The sequence below is a fragment of the Phaenicophaeus curvirostris genome, chromosome 5 (assembly GCF_032191515.1).
Source record: "Phaenicophaeus curvirostris isolate KB17595 chromosome 5, BPBGC_Pcur_1.0, whole genome shotgun sequence".
Taxonomy (NCBI): Eukaryota; Metazoa; Chordata; class Aves; order Cuculiformes; family Cuculidae; genus Phaenicophaeus; species Phaenicophaeus curvirostris.
This window is the reverse complement of record NC_091396.1, coordinates 62,102,806-62,122,716: the sequence shown is the minus strand read 5'-3', so window position 1 is coordinate 62,122,716 and position 19,911 is coordinate 62,102,806. Positions and strand designations below refer to the sequence as shown.

At 47.5% G+C, this 19,911-nt stretch overlaps 1 protein-coding gene across 3 annotated transcripts in view; it reads right to left on the bottom strand.

The window, feature by feature from the left end:
• Positions 1 to 19,911, bottom strand: part of DAAM1 (dishevelled associated activator of morphogenesis 1) — an 82,581-nt gene that overhangs the window by 46,216 nt on the left and 16,454 nt on the right. For all 3 annotated transcript variants that reach the window (XM_069856780.1, XM_069856782.1, XM_069856781.1), the window contains 2 exons: positions 15,307 to 15,530; positions 242 to 331 (listed from right to left, as the gene is read on the bottom strand). In XM_069856780.1, coding sequence (XP_069712881.1) covers positions 242 to 331; positions 15,307 to 15,489 — 273 coding nt within the window. In that variant the 5' untranslated portion in view covers positions 15,490 to 15,530. The remainder of the gene's footprint in view (positions 1 to 241; positions 332 to 15,306; positions 15,531 to 19,911) is intronic.

Below are 19,911 nucleotides of genomic sequence, written 5' to 3'. Positions count from 1 at the left end.
ATGCGGAGCTGGGGGACACCTCCAGCCCAAAAACGCTCAGGAGGAAGAGTTTTGCATTTTGGAGACTGAAGACCTTGCTGGTCACTGTCCCATCTCCAGAGCCACCCCGGATGTGTATCTGTGACACCCAAAATACCACACAGCTTGCAAAAAGAACTGTGCCCCTCCCCAAATCTCCTCCCAACCATTCATGGGAGGGAACTGGCTCAGCCCCCAACCACAGCATGGACAGATCTCTTACTTTTTTCTTGCTGCAGTAGATCTGCCACTTCTTCTCTGCCGGCAGCGCGAACATGGCCTCTCTGTGCTTGTCCGTGAGGTCAAGTTCATCCTGGAAAGGCGGAAAAAAACCCAAACCACAGAACATGAGTATATAAACGGGTGATGGCATAGACACAACCCCCCCCAGATAAGTGGTGTAAATCAATGTGGAGCCACAAACACAGCACAGCATCGGCCCCGCAGCACTGCCCGATGACTATCGATTTGTCAGGGCAATGATGCTAATTCTCATCCTGTTGTTCCTGACCTCCCCCTGACTCCTGGGCTACAGACAGCTGCTGGGAGGATGGGGCTGCAAACTCTTCCTCGTTCCTCACAGACATTGCCTTTACAGCTTGTAAAGGCAGCAAGCATCCTAGAAATGACACCCATGAAGCCGGTACAGCTGCCTGCAAGACAGCCTTGCACAGAGGATTGAGAGAACACATCTCAGATATGTACAGCAAAGAAAAATTCACATAGGACTTTTCTTTTTTACCACCTCAAATAACTGCTTCACAACCCAGCACTGCAAGCGGTCCTGTCCATTTCCATCACTGTTACCCTCATATCACTGAATATCGAGCTTTTTTTTTTTGGCTCTTATTGTTTTTCCGTAACTAAAAATAGGAAGTGCCTTTCCTAATATCTACAGCTCATAAAGAGATTCATCCTCTCCATCAAAAGTGGACTACATATTGCCTGGCAGAGATAAAGCTGTTTACTGATTGAAACCTCTATTGGTTTATCTGATTTTATTTTAAAGGACACATCCATTTTCAACGTGAAGGCTCGGTTAGCAGCATGCCCTCCACCAGGATGCCTGAGTATTATCAAAGGCCCATCACTTCCTGGTGCTGAATGTAGGTCAGAGCTTTTATCAGAGAACTAACTAAATAAAACACTCAGGAAGGACTGCGAGGCTCGTTGCTAAAGCTAACATTGGTCTTACAACCATGGACACCACTTAAAATCACCACCACTGATGACAACCCTTGTGCTGAAGGGGTGTTGGTGCAACAGTGGGAGTGCTGTAGATGCTGTATAAGGTCATAGGAGAGCCCTGCCGTGGCCCCCAGTCAACTCATCCCACCCAGCCAGTGGACTTAACTATGAAGATCCTCATTAAAAATCACACACTTAATTCCAGTAACTAAAAAATGAAAAAAAGAAACTACATAGAAACACATTAAGGCTTCCTTGTCTGAATAATAACACTTACGCACTAAGGCTGGTAGCCCCAGGTATCCCAACCAGAGGTAAAAGCCCCATTTGGCGAAAGCTGAACATGATGCTTATGGGGAAAGACACATCCCTGCAACAGCAACCCCACAGGCCATGACAACACGCAGCTGATCTCAGTAAAGCTCGTACTGCACCCAGCAGCCAAGGAAGGCAGCCTTCAGCTACCTTGTAACCCAAAGCCATGGGACCCCCAGAGCAACACACAGCTACGGAGGGCTGCGGGTCACCCTGAGTATCTCTGAGAGGCTTATACATCCACTTCAGGTATTAATTTCACTTTCTGATGACGTTACTCCTAAACCAGAAAGGTATCATGGAGTTCTTCCTGTTATGTGCACATGGAGAGACTTTGCCTCTTCCTTGACTTTTACCTCCATATCAACTGCCTGGTCAAAACCCCGTGCTGTGCACAGCTGATGTTGGTGGGGCTCTGGAAGCAGGATGGCATGACAACCTTATAACAGAAATAAACATGCTGCTGTGGAACAGGTTTGGATAAAAGCGAAGACTAAGAAAGCCTGAGGTCAGGGGTCAACATGCAGCAACCCATCTCCTTCCCAAGCCTTGGACAAGTCCTGTCAGCCTTCCACATCTTCCACATGTGAAAAACAGAAAAACAGAAATTGCACTTGAGTCCCTTCTTCCTTTGTTTCTTCTCAGGCTATGAGCTGGTCAGACATCCAAGTTCTGCAAGTCTAAAGGTGGCCAACAGAATGACACCTGACACAGGGAATCAGCTGAAATTCATCTTGTTGGAAAATTACAATGAAGGCCAACGAAGCTGGTGAAGGGTCTGGAGCACAAGACTTACAAGGAGAGGCTGAGGGCACTGGGCTTGTTTAGCCTGGAAAAGAGAAGGCTGAGGGAAGACCTTATCACTGCCTACAAATGCCTGAAAGGAGGCTGTAGCGAGGCAGGTGCTGGCACCTTCGCCCAAGTAACAAGTGATAGTACAAGAGGAAATGTCTTCAAGTTGTGACAGGGGAGGTTTAGATTGGATAACAGAAAAAAATTCTTTACCGAAAGAGTGGAAGCACTGGAAGATGCTGGCAGCGCAGTGGTGGAGTCTGCATCCCTGGAGGACTTAAAAAATGTGTAGATGTGGCACTCTGGGACATGGTTAAGGAAGCACAGTGGTGTTGGGCTGATGGTTGGACTGGATGACCTTAGACATCTTTTCCAATCTTAATGATTCTATGGTTCTATACATCTAGCAGTGTGGGAGAGAATGAAGGTCTACTAATAATCACCACTGCAGTGAAGGAAATAAGAGTATAGAAAAATGCTTCCACTGAAGCCCTGTGTCCTTGCAACAGGAATCTGGGATTCAGCCATGCACCAGCCAAGCACATCTGTACTTAGGTTCTTAGAAAAATATTTATTGAACTTACAAAATACCCATACCCTAAAAATACAGCTTGTGCAAATATGAAGATTAATGAACCAAGGAAAAAAAATCTAAACTGAGCTGAAGCCTAAGTGGCAGCAAGAAGGAACAAATCAGAAGAACATATTAGGTCCTGGTACATGACAACGTGCAAACACATCCAAAAAAGGTGCAGAAACGCTTCTGAGTCTCACACAGCGTGTTTCATTGTGCCCTAGCTCTAACGTGTTCAGTCACCGCAGTCCTTCATCACTCAGCAACACCTACCTAATGATATCTTGCAGGATGCTTGGGAGAGGTGTTTAAATAAATACTACGTCTCACCCAGTGAACACGAAACTCCTCACAATCAAACAGCTACAAACATACGGAGCTGTAACAGCAACTTAACCATGAAGAGTCAGAGCTCTTCATCTGTTCTATGTGTGTGTTGACTCCCGCACCCACCTCAGCCCTTTGTTTACACTCACTGATGAGTATCTCAGTTTTCCTTGGCCCCAGGCAGGCTGCTCATAAGCTGCCCTTCAGACTCCAAAAGACGAAGAGAGGACAGGCACATTAGCTGTTTCCCAGTGGCTCAAAGACCACCATACAAACACAGCTATGACAGAGCCTTTTGTAGTTGCATGGTGGAGTTGTAACGTGGCAGAGAAGCCCATATGTGCCTTCAATTAATATCATGAGCTCAATAATTAGGTGATTCTATCCGGCAATTAATTTTATAGGCCATTTGCAAGCTACACGCTCCCGCTACAGCATGCGATGTTGGCAGCTGTTGACGAGTGAGGAGATAACCAGTGAGTCAGTCTACCTCACCCCTCACTTCACCCTCACCTTTCACAGCTCTGCCCCTTCCACCTGGCTGCCTCCCATGGCAGGATCTGCCAAATTCGCTTTTAAATATATTCTTGGAATCAGGTCAAATGCATGTAAAATAACAGCCTCATTTTGCTACCAAAAGGAAGTCTCTGCCCAGAGCGCTGTTTTTACTGGAAAGAGATACTCTCCTCTTAAATATTTATCCCGTACTGTTAAACTATTCACCTTTAGATCAGGAAACATGTTTCAACATTAAATCTTCATTTGAATATGATTTAAACTCCCCTCCCCCGTTTGATTCTCAACGTGTATTTGCTGTTTCTAGAAGGTAAAATACTTCCACATGGTTTGCTTTGCTGATGGCTCTCTGCCCAAGCCAAACAAATCTCCTCTTCACTCTTGAGCACAGGAAAAGCTCCAGTGAAGGTGATCCCATGCCATTCTCCTAAAGCTGCCTTAGAAACACATGGCTCAGCTCAGCATTCTGTGAGCAGGATCCCATGGGTCTTCATCTCTCCCTACACCTTACCCTTGGAGGCACTCAAGGGAGAGATGTTCCCTTGGTCCCTTACCTCCCCAAGCTGGCAACTGGGTGATATGAGGAGCTCAGGCCACTGGAGGTCCTCTGGGCCAACCTCCTAATCAGAGTAGGGACACCTAGAGCCATCGCCCAGGATGATGTCCAGACAGATTTAAATATCTCCAAGGAGGAAGACTCTACTACATCCCTGGTTTGCAGTCAAGGTAGTCCCATGGGCCACCAAAAATTCTGCAAGAAGTAGCAGGGAAGTAGAGATTAAGTAAGGGATGATTCCCTTTACAGAGCTTGCAACCTCTGGAGTACCTTCAGAGGTGGTAAGAAAAAAGATTAAAAACTTACCAGTCTAGTGCACCTTTCTGGCTGATATATTGTGTAACTGGGACACATGGAGGTGACAGGGGAAAGTAAAGATGTTACAGAATCAGAGAACCATAAAATGCTTTGGGTTGGAAGGGATCTTTACAGGTCATCTAGCCCAACCCCCAGCAGGGGCAAGGACATCTTCCACTTGATTAGTCAGCTCAGAGCCCCATCCAACCTGACCTTGAGTGTTTCCAGGGATGGGGCAGCCACCACCTCTCTGGGCAACCTGTGCCAGGGTTTCACCACCCTCATTGTAAACCATTTCTTCCTTATACCCAGTCTGAACCTCCCCTCCTGCCTCCTCAAATAAAGCATGAGAGATTCAAGATTCAAAAAGAAAAAAAAAATATGAAGAAAGAAACAAGCATGAACTTTTTGGCAACATTTGGCATTAACTGGCACAGTATGGGAATTAATTAAAAAATAAAGAATGGCCCACTGACGCCTGTATCAGCTTCCTTTCTCAGGGGTCATATAGCTCTTTCACTCTCTTCCAGGCACTCTTCTCCAAGTTTATCAATTTGATTTACCCCAGAACACTGCAGTGTCAAGGGAAATGGCAATCAGCATTTTTTTTCCCCTGTACCTCATCTAATCTTCCGCTGCGCACAGGCACTGCCCACACGGCCAGCTGGGCAGCTGCCTTCACTCACTCCTTCATCCAGAGGGTGGTGGAGCACTGCAACAGCTCCCCAGGGACGCAGTCACCACACCAAGCCTGACAATATTCAAGAAGTATTTGGAAAATGCACTCAGAAATATTGAGTGAATGTTGGGCTTGTCCTATGCAGGGACAAGAGCTGCACTCGATGATCCTTGTGGGTCCCTTCCAACTCAGGACATTCTATGGTTCTATGATTCTATGACTGCCAGCCCTGCCGCGATGCACACGGGTGTGTGATAAACCTCCAGAATCAACCTTCCTTTGTACCCTATTTTCTTTTAAAGCTGTTTTCCAAAAGAAACAGGCTTCTTAATCAGTGGCTGCTACAGTGCAAACAACAATAACCTTGAAACCCCCCTGCATGGCAGGAGAAGCTCCTCTATCTGCAACATTTATTTCATAGAATCATAGAATCATTTGGGTTGGAAGGGACCATAAAGGATTTCTTATTTAGGAGATTACAATTCTTATGCAGATTTATCTTAGGGTTTTTTTTTTCTTTAAATAGGAAGATAAGAAATAAAGTCTTTTATTTTTAATATTAGTAACGAAATATCACCTCCCCAGCACACATCGTTTCAGCCATAATACCCTGAGACCTTAAGAACAATCTCCCAGATAAACCAACCCCAGTGAATATTATTGCTGCATATTTTCAATTTATTCCTGACAACCTGCAGCTGGAATTACAGCACATGAATAAAAATCAGCTATTCATATTTCTTAATGAATAAGCAGAAAAGATAGAAGATTTTTATTAGTTTTGCTGTTATCATGTAATGACTCTTTTTTAATAAAGGAAATTGCCCACAGCAAGGGAATTAGCAGCCACAACAAAGAGAAATGTGTAAGCACTTTGAAGTGCTTACACCCAGTCAGCCTCTTCCCACTTTAAATTTTTAGACTGGGAGAAGAAAAGATCCCAATCCACCCTGCTCTGCAGCTTTCAGTTATTGACCTGAACGCATTGACCAGCCATAAATAAAATATGTGTTCCTTTCCTTTTCTGCAGGAACAATTATGGCCATCAGTAGGTGATTTAGCTCCTCAATAAACTCTAGGTGCAGCTGGTTCATGTTCCCACCAGTTCAAACACCTAACTGAGGCAGACAGCATGTACTGCTTTAATATTATTTCACTTAATTCATTATTTTAATAGGCTAAAGGTTTTAAAGGTGTTCATCTTCCAGTACTAATGTATTTTAAAAGAGAAGGATTTACTTAGGTTTCTCAATCTTTTTTTTTTGTTCTAATATATATTTATAACCACATAAATAATTTTTTTAATTTATTGAGTTTGGCCTTCTGTGACCTTTTCACCAACATCATCTGGAAAACCTTTCTCCCGTCTTATTAGACACAGGGTATTTTTACAGCCTGAGTTATTATCTGTGCAGTTCAACCCTGAAGAGCAGCCTCTGATCTAGAAGCCCTGTCGCTGGAGCACCAGTGCACATCTTTCACACAACTGTATAATACACAAATGCCCCAAACAAAAAACTAAGATGTATTGGCCCATTATTTACTACTGTGATCACTAAAATTGATTCAATTCAAGTCAACCACAGCTGCACATGACTGTTCTGTGGTGGGTGCATCTTTTGTACCATAGTAAAACACAAATAAGTAAGGCAAATAAGTAAGGAAAGGTTTTGGATGTGGAGTCCCATACTTATGGACCCAAAGAAGCAGATCTCTTTTCAATCTATTTTTAAACCATCTCTGCTGCTGGCACCCCTGACAGCTACTGAAGTAGGAAGTCAAGGCAATGAGTCAAATATGGCTTCAGATGTTCTCTGCCAAACAGGGATACTCACCTAGGAAAGCTTTGCATGGTTGGTCTGAGGCTAAATCCTGATTCAGGATTTCCCCAGATAACGCTCTGGGAAGGGCTTCCAAAAGGGGCTGGATGGGAATTAGTGGCAGAAAAGCCCCATGCCAACTTGATCCTGAAAGCTTCCCAAGATTTGCCACTCTGTGCACAGGACCCGAAGGACACAGGCAAGGGAAGCTACATTCTGATACTGACAGACAACGTAAGATGGAAACAGGCTCCTTGAGTACCTGTGGACTGGGTGAGACAAGTGGTCCTCATTTCCCCACAACCCTGGCTGTGGTCACACCTGGTCACACCTGGTCTACAGTGATTTTCAAGAATTCAAGCAGGTGTAAAGCAGAGAGTCAGCCTGTGAAGAGGTAATTTCTGACTGAGGTCTGACATGCAGCAAGACACTGAGCACAAGCAGGCACTGAAGGGGCTTAGAGACGTTAGATGTTGCTTGGGAAGGGAAGCTCATCCCTGTAAATCACTATAATCACTATATCGAAGGCCAATGGCATCTTGGTTTGGATCAGAAACGGCATGACCAGCAGGTCCAGGGAGGTTATTCTCCCTCTGTACTCGGCACTGGTGAGACCGCTCCTCGAATCCTGTGTTCAGTTCTGGGCCCCTCACCACAAGAAGGATGTTGAGGCTCTGGAGCGAGTCCAGAGAAGAGCAACAAAGCTGGTGAGGGGGCTGGAGAACAGGCCTTATGAGGAGCGGCTGAGAGAGCTGGGATTGTTTAGCCTGGAGAAGAGGAGGCTGAGGGGAGACCTCATTGCTCTCTACAACTACCTGAAAGGAGGTTGTAGAGAGGAGGGAGCTGGCCTCTTCTCCCAAGTGACAGGGGACAGGACAAGAGGGAATGGCCTCAAGCTCCGCCAGGGGAGGTTTAGGCTGGACATTAGGAAAAAATTTTTCACGGAATGGGTCATTGGGCACAGGAACAGGCTGCCCAGGGAGGTGGTTGAGTCACCTTCCCTGGAGGTGTTTAAGGCACAGGTGGACAAGGTACTAAGGGACATGGTTTAGTGTTTGATAGGAATGCTTGGACTCGATGATCCGGTGGGTCTCTTCCAACCTGGTGATTCTATGATTCTATCAAATTAGTATGACTTTGCTGGGGTATTTAGTCCCCACAGCCAAGGAAATTCTACTTGCTTGGCTCCTTCAGTGCTGGGAAGGATTCCCCCACTAACATCTCCATCCATGTCCTCTAGCAAGGAGTCTCACAGAGGGTTTCCTTCCGGTGTGCCATGGAGTGCATTGCATGGGAGAGGGGGTCTTTCTGACTCGTTTAACCACCCTGGCTGTTGTTTTGGCCGAAGGCACGAGTGTCCTCACCTGTGAGGACTGAGAGGGTTGGGTTGTTCAGCCTGGAGAAGGCTGCAGGGAGACCTTATAGCAGCTTTCCAGTACCTCAAGGTGTCCTACAGGAAAGCAGGAGAGGGACTTTTTAGCAAGGCCTGTTGTGACGGGACAAGGAGTGATGATTTTAAACTAAGGGAGGAGAGATTTAGAGTGGGTACAAGGAAGAAATTTTTTACAATGAGGGAGATGAAACACTGGCACAGGTTGCCCAGGGAGATGGTGGTGGCCCCACCCCTGGAAACATTCAAGGTCAGGTTGGATGGGACTCTGAGCAACCTGATTGAGTTGAAGATGTTCCTGCTTCTGCAGGGAGGTTGGACTAGATGACCTGTAAAGATCCCTTCCAACCCGAAGCATACTATGATTCTATGATTCTATAAGAAAGACATTGAGGTCCTGGAGTGTGTCCAGAGAAGAGTGACGAAGCTGGTGAAGTGGCTGGAGAGTAAGTCTTACGAGGACCAGCTGAGGGAACTGGGGTTGTTTTAGCCTTGAGAAGAGAAGGCTGGAGGGGAGACCTTATCACTCTCTACAGCTACCTAATAGGAGGTTGTAGAGAGGTGGGTGTTGGTCTCTTCTTCCAATTGATAGGTGATAGGACAAGAGGGAATGGTCTTAAGCTGCATCAGGAGAAGTTTAGTTTGGACATTAGGAGAAATTTCTTTACAGAAAGGGTTCTCAGGCAGTGGCAGAGGCTGCCCAGGGAGGTGGTTGAGTCACCACCCCTGGAGGTGTTTAAAAGGCGTGTACATGATATGCTTAGGTCTATGATTTAGTAGTGGACAGGAACAGTTGGAGCTGATGATCTCAAAGGTCTTTTCCAATCTAATGATTCTATTATTCTAAATAGCAATATTGATTTGAACACTGGCATTGATGGGAATTTAGATCGCTGAGAGCTCAGGCAGGATCCTGCCTGTTGTGCTGCAGAAAAAAAAAAAAAAAGCCAGCCTCAGTGATGCTTGCAGGCCAAGGAAGGCTCAGACTCTGCTGGGAACAGATACTACAAGGGTACAGACAGCCCTCATTGGCATCTGCAAAAGGATACAAGGCAGGCACAGGCTATTCCCAGCAAGAACACTTCCTGCTGGAGTCAGTGATAAAGCAAAACCCCCGTGCTCCTCAATCCTGCCTGTAATTCCAGCAACACCACAGAATCACAGAGCAATCAGGAAGGAGAACTATCACTGCTGGAGCAGATGCCCCATAGGATGTAACGAGGCTGGTACCCTCTGTGGTGACCTGGGCCAGAAACACTTGGAGCTGACACAAGCCAAAAACCTAAATGCCCCAATTAAGGTCACTGATGCGTTACCGAATGAGCTGCTCAGGCATCTCCCAGGGATGTGGATGTGGCCTCGTCTTTTATGAAGTGCAAAGTGGAAAGCACTTAGCAGGTAGACTATAAAATTTTTCCACTTCAGCTGTACTCCTGGAAACAAAGGGGTTTCTTATTTGCTCTCTGCATTCGGCTGGGGTTCAAATTGTGCTATAACACAGCTCCTTCGTAAAATTACAGGTTGGGAACTGCATGGTTTTTGGGCAAGCCCCCACGCTGGTTTGTAGCTGTAACAGATATTGCAATTACATGAATGCTTCAGCTGAAATATAGTGTTCCTCAGTGGATTACTTCATTCAGGTCCGTGGAATGTGTGTAAGCGGAAAATCCTTATTTTTGCACCGAGTAGGTGTGTGACTTCTATATCAGACACTTACCTATCAAAACATATGTTTAAGAGATTATCTATGAGAGCGCAACGCAACGAGGTGATGAAAACAAGTGCTGTGAGTGGCGGGCTGGGACAAGAGCATGGCAGGTCCAGGCTGTTTGCATTTAACAAGCAGAAACTGGGCAGCCCAGTGAAAGTGTCCACACAGTTCCCTGCAGAGTGAATTTAAAAGCAGACATTAACGAATAACTTGGTTTTCTTCCTTAAAAGCAATTCATAAGCTCAAGGGAGCTTGTTCTTGGGAGACTATGATGGGAGAGGTCAGGAGCCCCATACTGTGTGTCTGGCCATGGAAAGACCCTGCAAAAAGTTATTTTGACCAGGACACAAAGGCTATTGCAATTGTATTTTTTCTGGGTACCAGCTGCATGCTTCTCTTTGCAGATATAGGGGAAAATGGCTTTAGCCATCACTCAGTGGTACCCAAAATCCTCAGCTCCTCAATGCTGCAAAGACCAGGTGGCAGAAAAAGACAGCTGACCTGCAAGCATGAAATGCAAAGCCTAGCTTTGCAGCTGATCCCTCAGCTGTTACTTAAAAGCCGTGTTGTTTTGCAAGGCCCAAAACCTCATATTTTCCCCTTATTGGATTAGAAACTGGGGAAAAGCACATTACTTAAGTTCCTAAGTAGAACTGGATATCGCTAGCAATGACTTCCCAACTCAGCATTGCTATTAACACATAACAGTGCTTACACCAACCGCACCACCGCCTCCTCCTCCTCACACTGAAGTTGCCTTCCGCTGCCTGTTCGAGCACTACACAAAACAGCAATCGTCCCAGCATGCTGAGAGGGTGAAAAGGCAGAGCTCTGCAGGGTATTAATACATGGAGCATCTTAGTGGAGCACCCCACACCATCACTAACAGACCGATCGCCCACCATGAAGCATTTCAAAGGCAACAAAGAATTAATCTCTGTGACGGGGGATACTATCTCCTAACAGATAGGATCCAAAGAGCAGCTCTGAAGAAATGAATCAGTTGCCCCAACTACAGCAAAACCAAATACTGCGATAAATCTTGTAAGCTGCCAGAGGCCTTTTCTTTTGTTCCCCAGGCTCCCGAGTTTCCGCTACTTCAAAAAGCAGCAGGGAGGTATGGAGCTGCCTTCCATGTTGTGTGAAGGGAAGGCATAAACCCAGAACTATGGAGACCGTGAGTGAGTATTCCCCTCCAGCAGATCCCAGTGAAGGCAGCCACTAACCCTGCACAAGGTTAGGGGGCAAAGGTCTGCACCCACCCTAAGCCGGGGCTGCTGGGGAAACTGCACGGCCACCAGCCACCCAGCTCCTAGTGTCACCTCCCCGGCTCTCCTCCAGCCTGCAGGCTGCTGGGGTCTGGGCAGAGGGACCTGGCGAAGGTTACCTGCTCTGGTTTCACAGGCTAAAAGTGGGCTGCTGCACATCACAGGTGGGATGCAGGACTAGATGGAGGCTGCTTGAATTTTTTCCGCATCACTAATGACAAGTTAGAGGTGAAAAGTCTGAGAGGCCCCACTGGGAGTAGTAACTGGAATTTCCTCAAATTCTGGGTATTTGAGAGAATATATGGGCAGCAGGGGCAGCACGTCCTCTGAGCCCATCCCTCCATCAGTGGGCATGTAGGCTAGGAGATGTGTGCAACACCACGTCAGACCTGGCAGCTCCTCCAAACACCCAGGCAATCCAAGGAATTGCTGGAACATCGCTCTCATACTGCTGTGACAGTGACGCCACTGAGACCCTCCCCACCAGGAGGAGACCCAGCAAGAGATTCTGCGTCCTGATGGGGCTCCCACTACCCTCTCCAGAGCAAGCCGCTCAATCCCTCTGTGCCTCCACTCCCTGTGCATGTCCCACTGTGCCGATGCACACCACCACACACAGAGCGTTTCATTGCAAACCTCAGAGTGACAAGGAGTGTTAAGCAGATATAAAGGACATCAGTCATTTACCCATCTGGTGGAAAGTCTAGTTGCTGGCAGAAAATAGAGAGGATTGTTATGGCAAGATCTACCATATGGCACCATTATGTGGAGCTTTGCAAGTGCCTTCTCTGAGTGTGCAAGCAAGATTTCAGCCTTTGAAGAAATGCTATATTGTTAGCCTGGATACGCAGAAGCCTCTTGAAAGAAGCCGTGGCAGATGGTACAGCTTTGTTCTCTTGGTTTGCAGGCAGCTCGTGCAGCCTCTGATATTCCCCCTTGCTGTGGCTGAGCAGCCCCATGACACAGCAATCCTCCTGGTATGTCCTATGGGAGGACTTATGGCTCCTGAAACTCCTTAAATCCAATGGATGTTGCCTGGCAGACATCACATTGCTGCAGGAGTGCCAGGAAGAAAACATTGCTGACCAGAGCCAGCAGGATGCACCAGTGTCGATGAAAGCAGAGCTGCACAAAATTTCAAAGTCCTGTCCCAGCCAAAGGAGCTGCAAATTAGTAAATCTTCCTGAAATATTCCATTTTTGCCTGCGCCTCCCTGCCAGCACCTGCTCCTCCCTGGGTGGCTGAGCCTGGCTGGAGCCCCGGCAGGACAGCGGACAAAGAAAAGCCTTTCAGACAGGGCCAGTGCCTGATTGAGCGACATCCCAACAATACCCTGATGAAAACCCATTCAGCCGAGGCAGGGGAAAGGAAAGGAAAGGGAAAAGGTCTCTTTGGGAGGAAGCAGTGAGCAGTCATTGACCTCAGCAACAACATCTGCATCTGCCCTGAGCCAGGGAAAAGCCCCTCCCTGCTTGTGCACCGCTGGTGGGGACGGGGTGCGTTGTCCCTGCAGCCCAGGATGGGCACGGGGCATTTCTTACAGGGTAATTGTTCCTGTTTGTGCACAGGTAAAAAACCCCATCCCCTGTTTCCTTGTTGTTCCTCTTGAGAAACACTTGCACAGCCACAGAATAAAACCCTAACTATTTAACTATTCTACTTAACTATTCTAGTTAAAATCTAGTGTCCATCTTACATAAAGCAGGCCATAAAACAGAAACTGGGAGAGCAGATCAAGCCTTGAGCTGACCTTGGAGTCACAGCTGCTCCACATCCCTCCGCAGCTCAGGCCCTCGTCCTCTGCTGCTGGCACAGGACAATCACTGATTTCTCACGCTGCAGATGTTTCCTGACTCAGGCGAACAGGCACACTCGATAACACCCAAAGTCCAGAGAATATTTTGCGGGATGGTTCCAGAAAGAAAGTTTTGCCTTTTGATGTATGCAACAGGCTGGGATCTGCAGAGCAAGGACCCTGATGGATTGCTGGTCTTTATGGAAGCATTCTCCTCCCAGCGACCAAACCCACTGCTGCAACATCCCCAAAGATACCATCCATCCCAGGCATGAAATCTTCTACCCGCTCCACTCTGAATCCCTAAAGGGAACAAATGGGGCAGAAAAGTCACTATTAAGCTGCAAGAGAAGAGTTGGCCAAGGACCAACCCGAGCTGGCAAAGCCTCCAGATCCCCTCCAGCTCCTTTGACTTCCCTCAACCCGATCGACCGAGACGACCGAGGACTTTGGAGGGAGCCCTGGTCCCACAGAGCAGGCACAAGCCATCCCAACCCGGATGGCCGAGCATGACAGACTGGGTGGCATTGGGCTCCTGTGGGTGTAAAAATCAGCTCCGCACCTCTGAGTGCTCTCTCTGTCTCTCTTCCAAATGTTACACAGTGGGTTTATACAGAAACAGTGGGACACTTTCCAAACCATTTAACTAATGCTGAAATTTAATACCCGACACCAACAGGTTACTGAGAGCAAGAAGGAGCTGTTGTAATGGGAGGCAAGCGGGGGATTTCCAGTTTCATTCCCAGTTTCATTCCCCTCAGTGGGAATCTGCCCTTTTGTGCCTGTGGGGCCGTGTGGCTTCCCCCTCCTTCCCACCTGGCACTGGCTCGGATCGAGATTTGCCTGATAAGTTTTTTAGGGGAGCCAGGGGGTTGAGCTGCTTGCATGTATGGTGGGAAAGCATTGTCCCCCCACTCCTGACATGATTTCAGTCCCTGAGGAGCCAGCACGGCTTCTGCTGCCAGCGTGCCAGCTGAATTTGAGGGAGATGCTTGGAAAATTCTGGGCTGAGACAAGGAGCTGCAGTCTTGGTGAGGCTGCAGTATGTGAGTCTCCACAGACGCCTCCTGCAGCCTGGCTGGTGATGTCGAGCTGCAGCGCAAGAAGCCCTAACACTGCCTTTGGCTGGGTCATGGGGAGAGTTTTCCACAGGAAAAAAGTTCCCCAGGAAAATCTGATTTGGTCAAGTCATCAGTGGAGAAAAACTTCACCTGAACAAACCCAACCCGACCAGCAGTGTTTTGCAGGACTGCTGCAAGAAGAGGTCCTGCTGCAGGGACATGTCATTCCCATCACCTTTTCTTGGATGTCCCAGTCTGGCAGATGTCTCATCCTGCCCAGAGAGAAGGATATCTGTGCAAAATCAGCTCTCATAATTCAATCTGGAGCTCTCCTCTACCAAGTGGCCTGGCTCACCAAAACCATGCTGCCTGGCATCTAATCGGACGTGTGATACCATGAGGTATGATCGACCCGCATCATGACTCTCAGCCTCCTCTATACATTAAAGCATCATAAAGAAACCCCACTTCACTGCTGAAACAATTCAAAGTGAGTCTATCCAACAAACCACACCAACACGTTACTGCTTAGAGGAAATTAAAGCTCTTTTTGGCTGCTGACTTTTTGCCTTACTCCTTGTTTTTCAGAGTTCTGGTACCAAGGGATAGAGAAACAGTATCCCAACTCTCCAGATCTCTGCAGGATTTCTCTGAAGCAGAGTTCCTAGCAAGTAAAGTCACTTAGCACCTACAGGAGACAACCTGCATTACTGGTTCAAACAGCGCTACATCACCCTGGAGATGCACAAAACCAGACCAGCCCCCAACCCCTGCTCTAAGAAATCAAGACTTTCTAACAGAAAGAGAAACCACCCCAAAATGGCAGGACTTCAGGAAGGAGCAGAGGTTAAGGTTCAGTGCAGAACAGCTGCCAGCAGCAGCCCCTGATGCTCTCTTCACACCAAATCTTGCCTGAAAACACAAAACCAAGCCTGGGGAGACTAGAAAGAGGAGGGAAGAAAGGGCAAGGGGGACAAAAAAGAAAAGCATCCTACTCACAACTAGCTCGGTGAACATGACGTCCAGCTCCTCCACTGGCGGCATGGGCAGCGCGGGCTCCATGGTCTGCAGGGCGAAGCTGCTGTCATTGCGCAGACGGTACGTGATCTCAGGGTGGTCACTGCTGCGAAAGCAGCAGAAGATGAAGGAGATCCCCCGACTGCTCCTTTTCCTTGGAGCCATGGCCAAGATCCTCGGCGTCCCTCCCTCCTGGTCACTAGATCCTGAGGGGAAGAGAAGAGATGAGGCTCAAGCAGCCACCCCGCTGCACCGAGCTCCCGTCCCACTGAGGGGAGGAGGAATCAAAGCCACCCACGCGTTCAGTGCGGAGGGGAAGAGCGGAGATGGTTTACACGCCAAATATTTCTGCTCAGATTTGACATTTATGGTCCTGGCAACCTTGACGACCACGTGAATTAAAAAAATGCATTTGCTTGCCTTGTGCGGAAGTCGGCAGCAGCAAGGGGATGTGCTGCCATTTCCACAGGGTGAGTGGTCGTGGACCCCCACTATTAGTGAAAATCCCAGCAAATATCTGCTGATCTCCCCACGCTGTGACAGCCACATCAGCCCCAGCAGGATGGCCAGTTTGGGAGGCTGCTGCCAGAACAGCTGGATGCACTCAGGGCCACCAGGTACATGGTCCTCAGCATGGGTGACTCAGTTCTCGAACGCCTCATGTGGCTCAGGATGTCCCAAGCCACAGACGGCAGCAGAGCTGCGAAAACAGGCTGTATTCTCCTCCCAGCTCTTAAACGTGTCTCTAAACATCAACTGGCAACCACCGGTTAGGCGGCTCTTTTTCATGGAAAGTTTTACTTGGCTTTAATTAGATAAACCCTACTTGAAATTCCAGTAAATATTTACAAGACGCGATTTCAGCTGATAAAAATCACACAGTGCCGGTAGCTCAGACTTTCCTACGCAGTGCTTACGTGGGGCATCGCTCGCACCAACAGCTGCATGGCTTTTGCTGATTTCTGAAACTCAGGCTAGGAGTAAAGCTCAGGGCAGGAGACATATCTTGCCTGACTGATGACGGCAAGGACCAGGCAAATATTGTCCCAAAATTGGGACCTGAAAGTCAATGATACAAGAGGAGGGTCACCTATAAGGAATGAGGACAGCAGAGAAACAACCTAATGAGAAAAATCAACCAGCAAAGTAGAGGTAATTTTTAAAAGCATAAATATTTGTCTCCGAAATCCACACACACACTTTACCTTCGCAAAACAAGGCACCATGATGTTAAGAGACAGGACAAACAGCCAAGGTTAATGTGGAAGGTTGAAACATGGATGACTCGGATCTATTAACAAAGCTATGAAGAGACTTGAGAAAAAAGGTCTGCATTTGGAGAGGACAGCCTGATCACCATGGAGCCAGACCTTCCCCTCCACTTATGGATTTATACACCTAAATAAAGAGCTGCTGTGCCCCGCAAAGAGCCAGCACTGGAGACAGGTTCGGGGCAGACCTGAGGTCACACTCTTCACCACCACTTGCATGGCAAACACTGCCCTCCCAAAACAGAGACTTTGCAGAAAATTCAGGCTCTACCCACATTGCTTCAATGGAGAATCTTCAAATTGTCTTTATTGCATATTTTTAGCACATGTGTAATCATCTGCTGAACCACAAACGATGGGAAATAGCTATTGGGTCTTCACACAGCATAATCCCTGGCTGTGTGACTGCTCTGTGCCCCATCCAGAGGATTCTCCCTTCCCGAAGAGCCCCAAATCTCATTTCACATTTAGCATCTTGGATGTAGAAAAATGCAGGCACTAAAGGAATTTCAGCTGCCATGAAAGCTCTCTCATCATGGTTCCCCAGCAGCCAGCACCGCAGCAAATCCATTAGCAGCCTGCTGGCATCCCTTCGGTATTAGGAGGGCTTTGGGACATGCTGGGGAGTTTGTCTTCTAAAGGAGCGATGGAAACAAGAAACCAAAGGCACACAGACCTCTGTCCCCTCCACCACGGGTGAAAACGTTGTAGGCTTGGGTTTTAAAGAGCCAGGAGGATCAGCGTGCAGAGGGAGATGCTGGTGGCTGCCCAGCACCTCTTGCCTGCTGCAAGAGCTTGGTCCTGACCTGCACGTCTTCAGCTGTGCAAAGCTGGGTCACTCGGTCATTCCCAGTCCATGGGTACGGTCAGGTGTGCCCAGAGTTGCACCTGATCCTGCTCCTGTAGTGGAAGCAAATGGATCCATTCTCCTTTTCCACTGAGTGATTTCCATCCCCTTTTCAACATCGCATCTACCTCTTCCTTGAAAACCGCTGCTATGTTCACGCACTGACTTGGACTTGCAAAAATGTACAGAAAGCTTTTATCAGAACACCACCTACTCTTCAGAGATACACACTCTGGACAATGTTTTTTGAGGAGATTGAATGACAGATCAAAAGGCAAGATTTTATTTTGGGTTTTAAAGCAGACAGTCATGTAGCAACCAAGACAAGGTATTTTTGAGCTGCTTCCAGCTCTGGAGCTATTGAGGTTCCTCATTTTCATCTATAAACAATTTAAGAAACCAAACCAACCTACAGTGCAGGCTGAGTGGGCTGTAGGCTATTAGCAACCAAGGCTAAAAAGGGTTAGAGAAAGAATACGCTATTTAAACCTTCAGAAGGCTGATGAATATTCATTGATGTGATGGATCAAGACCAAAACACGGCTCCCTGGCAGGTCGGCAGAAGCTGCAGGCAGTGCAGATTGCATCATCAGAACAAAGTCCAGCTAAGCAGCCTTCTCCTTCCCTGCAAATTCTACAAAAAATTGTTACTCATGGAGAAAAATATGACAGCCCCTGGAAACCTGGAGGCTTGCATTAAGGAGAGCAGAAGGGACCAGCTTCACACAGTACCACATGTTAAATGTCATGCTCCCACCTCCTATTTATACCTTCGAGCACTAATTAGATCAATAAGTTGAAGCCAGATTGTGATCTAATAGTGCCTTCTGGCCTCTACTTATTAAGTGGGCCAGAATAAATTAAGTTTAATTGCCCCTGTACATACAGAGCCAGGGAAGATAGGATGGTCATCGAGGGAACTTCTAGACAAACCCCAAATCCCAAGGAAGGACTGATGGGGCTGAATCATTCCTAAATAACTTTGCTTTTTCAAAAGCAAAAGTAGAAATGTGATTGCTATGGGTTAGCCTGAAAGGCCAGGGAGAGGAAAAGGAGCTCTAGCCCACGTGTGCCGGCAGAACGGACCATAGGACAGAGGCCATGAGCTGCAGTTCAGTGATGCAGAGAGATGAGTTTTGCTGGTTTTCCCAGCCCTGGGAAAAAAAAAAAAAAAAAAAAAAAGCAGCAAGCTACATTGCCCTGAGCAGTGCTTAAATGAAATCAGCCATTAGGAGAAAATTGGACCCCGGTGTCGCTTCCGCCTTTGCTTTAAGGAAAGGAGAGCAACAATTACTGATTACATATTCAACAGCCTCCTCAGCAAGCTAAATTAGACCGCGTGGAGCAGCATGCTGCCAAAGCCTGTCTGTGACCAATGCCCCAATGAGCTGATTTAAAGCCAGCACCAGCATCGCAGCGGTGCGGTCGGCAGGCTAAAAATACCCGGCAAGGGTACAAACGCATGCAAAAGAGTGTGCACGCTCCCCTTCACACCCGCCTCCAAACCCACCCAGAAGCCAGGAGCTAAATCCTCAAATATGAATACAGAGTGTTGTTTTTCTGGCTCTTCTCCCATCCCCTCCCAAAAGATGGATGCAAGATCCCTAGTGAGCTCTTTCTCAACAGGAAGCTTTATTTCAGCGCACTGTATAGGGGAGTTTATTTTTGTGCAAGTGCAGTAAGACTCCCTGTCGAGCCCTGACCAATTTCAGCACCTTACGCCACACCAAATTTTTCCTCCACCCAGCCTGCAGAGTTCTGGGACATGGTTTAGTAGGCACAGTAGGGTTGGGCTGATGGTTGGACTTGATCTTAGAGGTCTTTCCCAACCTTAATGATCCTATGAGTTTCAGCGCAGGCTGGAATGCTCCTGACCAAAGGAACTTTTCTCTCTCCCCTCACTGCGAAGCGATCTCCTTGGCTGGTGTTAGCCAGGAGGTGCTTGGCCTCCGCAGGCAGTTTTGGAAGACACCATCACTCCCACCAAAAGCTAGAGGCAGGAGTCCTGGACCACTTTTTACAGCATGTAGAGGGCAGAAATTTGGCATCCCAGACATTGCACCTTATGCTTGTCCCATCCCACCGCTGAGCAGTGGTGCACCCTCCCTTGGTGTTTCCCCCATGCGTATAACACCCAGCGCACAGTGCAGTGCTGGGGTGCATTTCAAACCCACTAATTATTTTGTACCGTTTGTTCTAATCAAGCAATTCTAGATTATTTTCCTCCCATAATAAATCATGTCCAGGACACCACAGCAATAAAAACTAGATGATCCCATGGCATTTTTCAGACCAGTGGTATGTTTGAGTTATCTCCCGAGAAACAAAGACATATTTTGATTTTTTTACGTTATGGACCTAAGAAAGCTGGCAGCCTCCTTGCCCTTGCTAACTCATGCAACCTCTTCTTGGGTCTGGTTTCAATCGCAAACCCTTGGAAATGTGTGCACAGTGCTCTGCCCATACAAT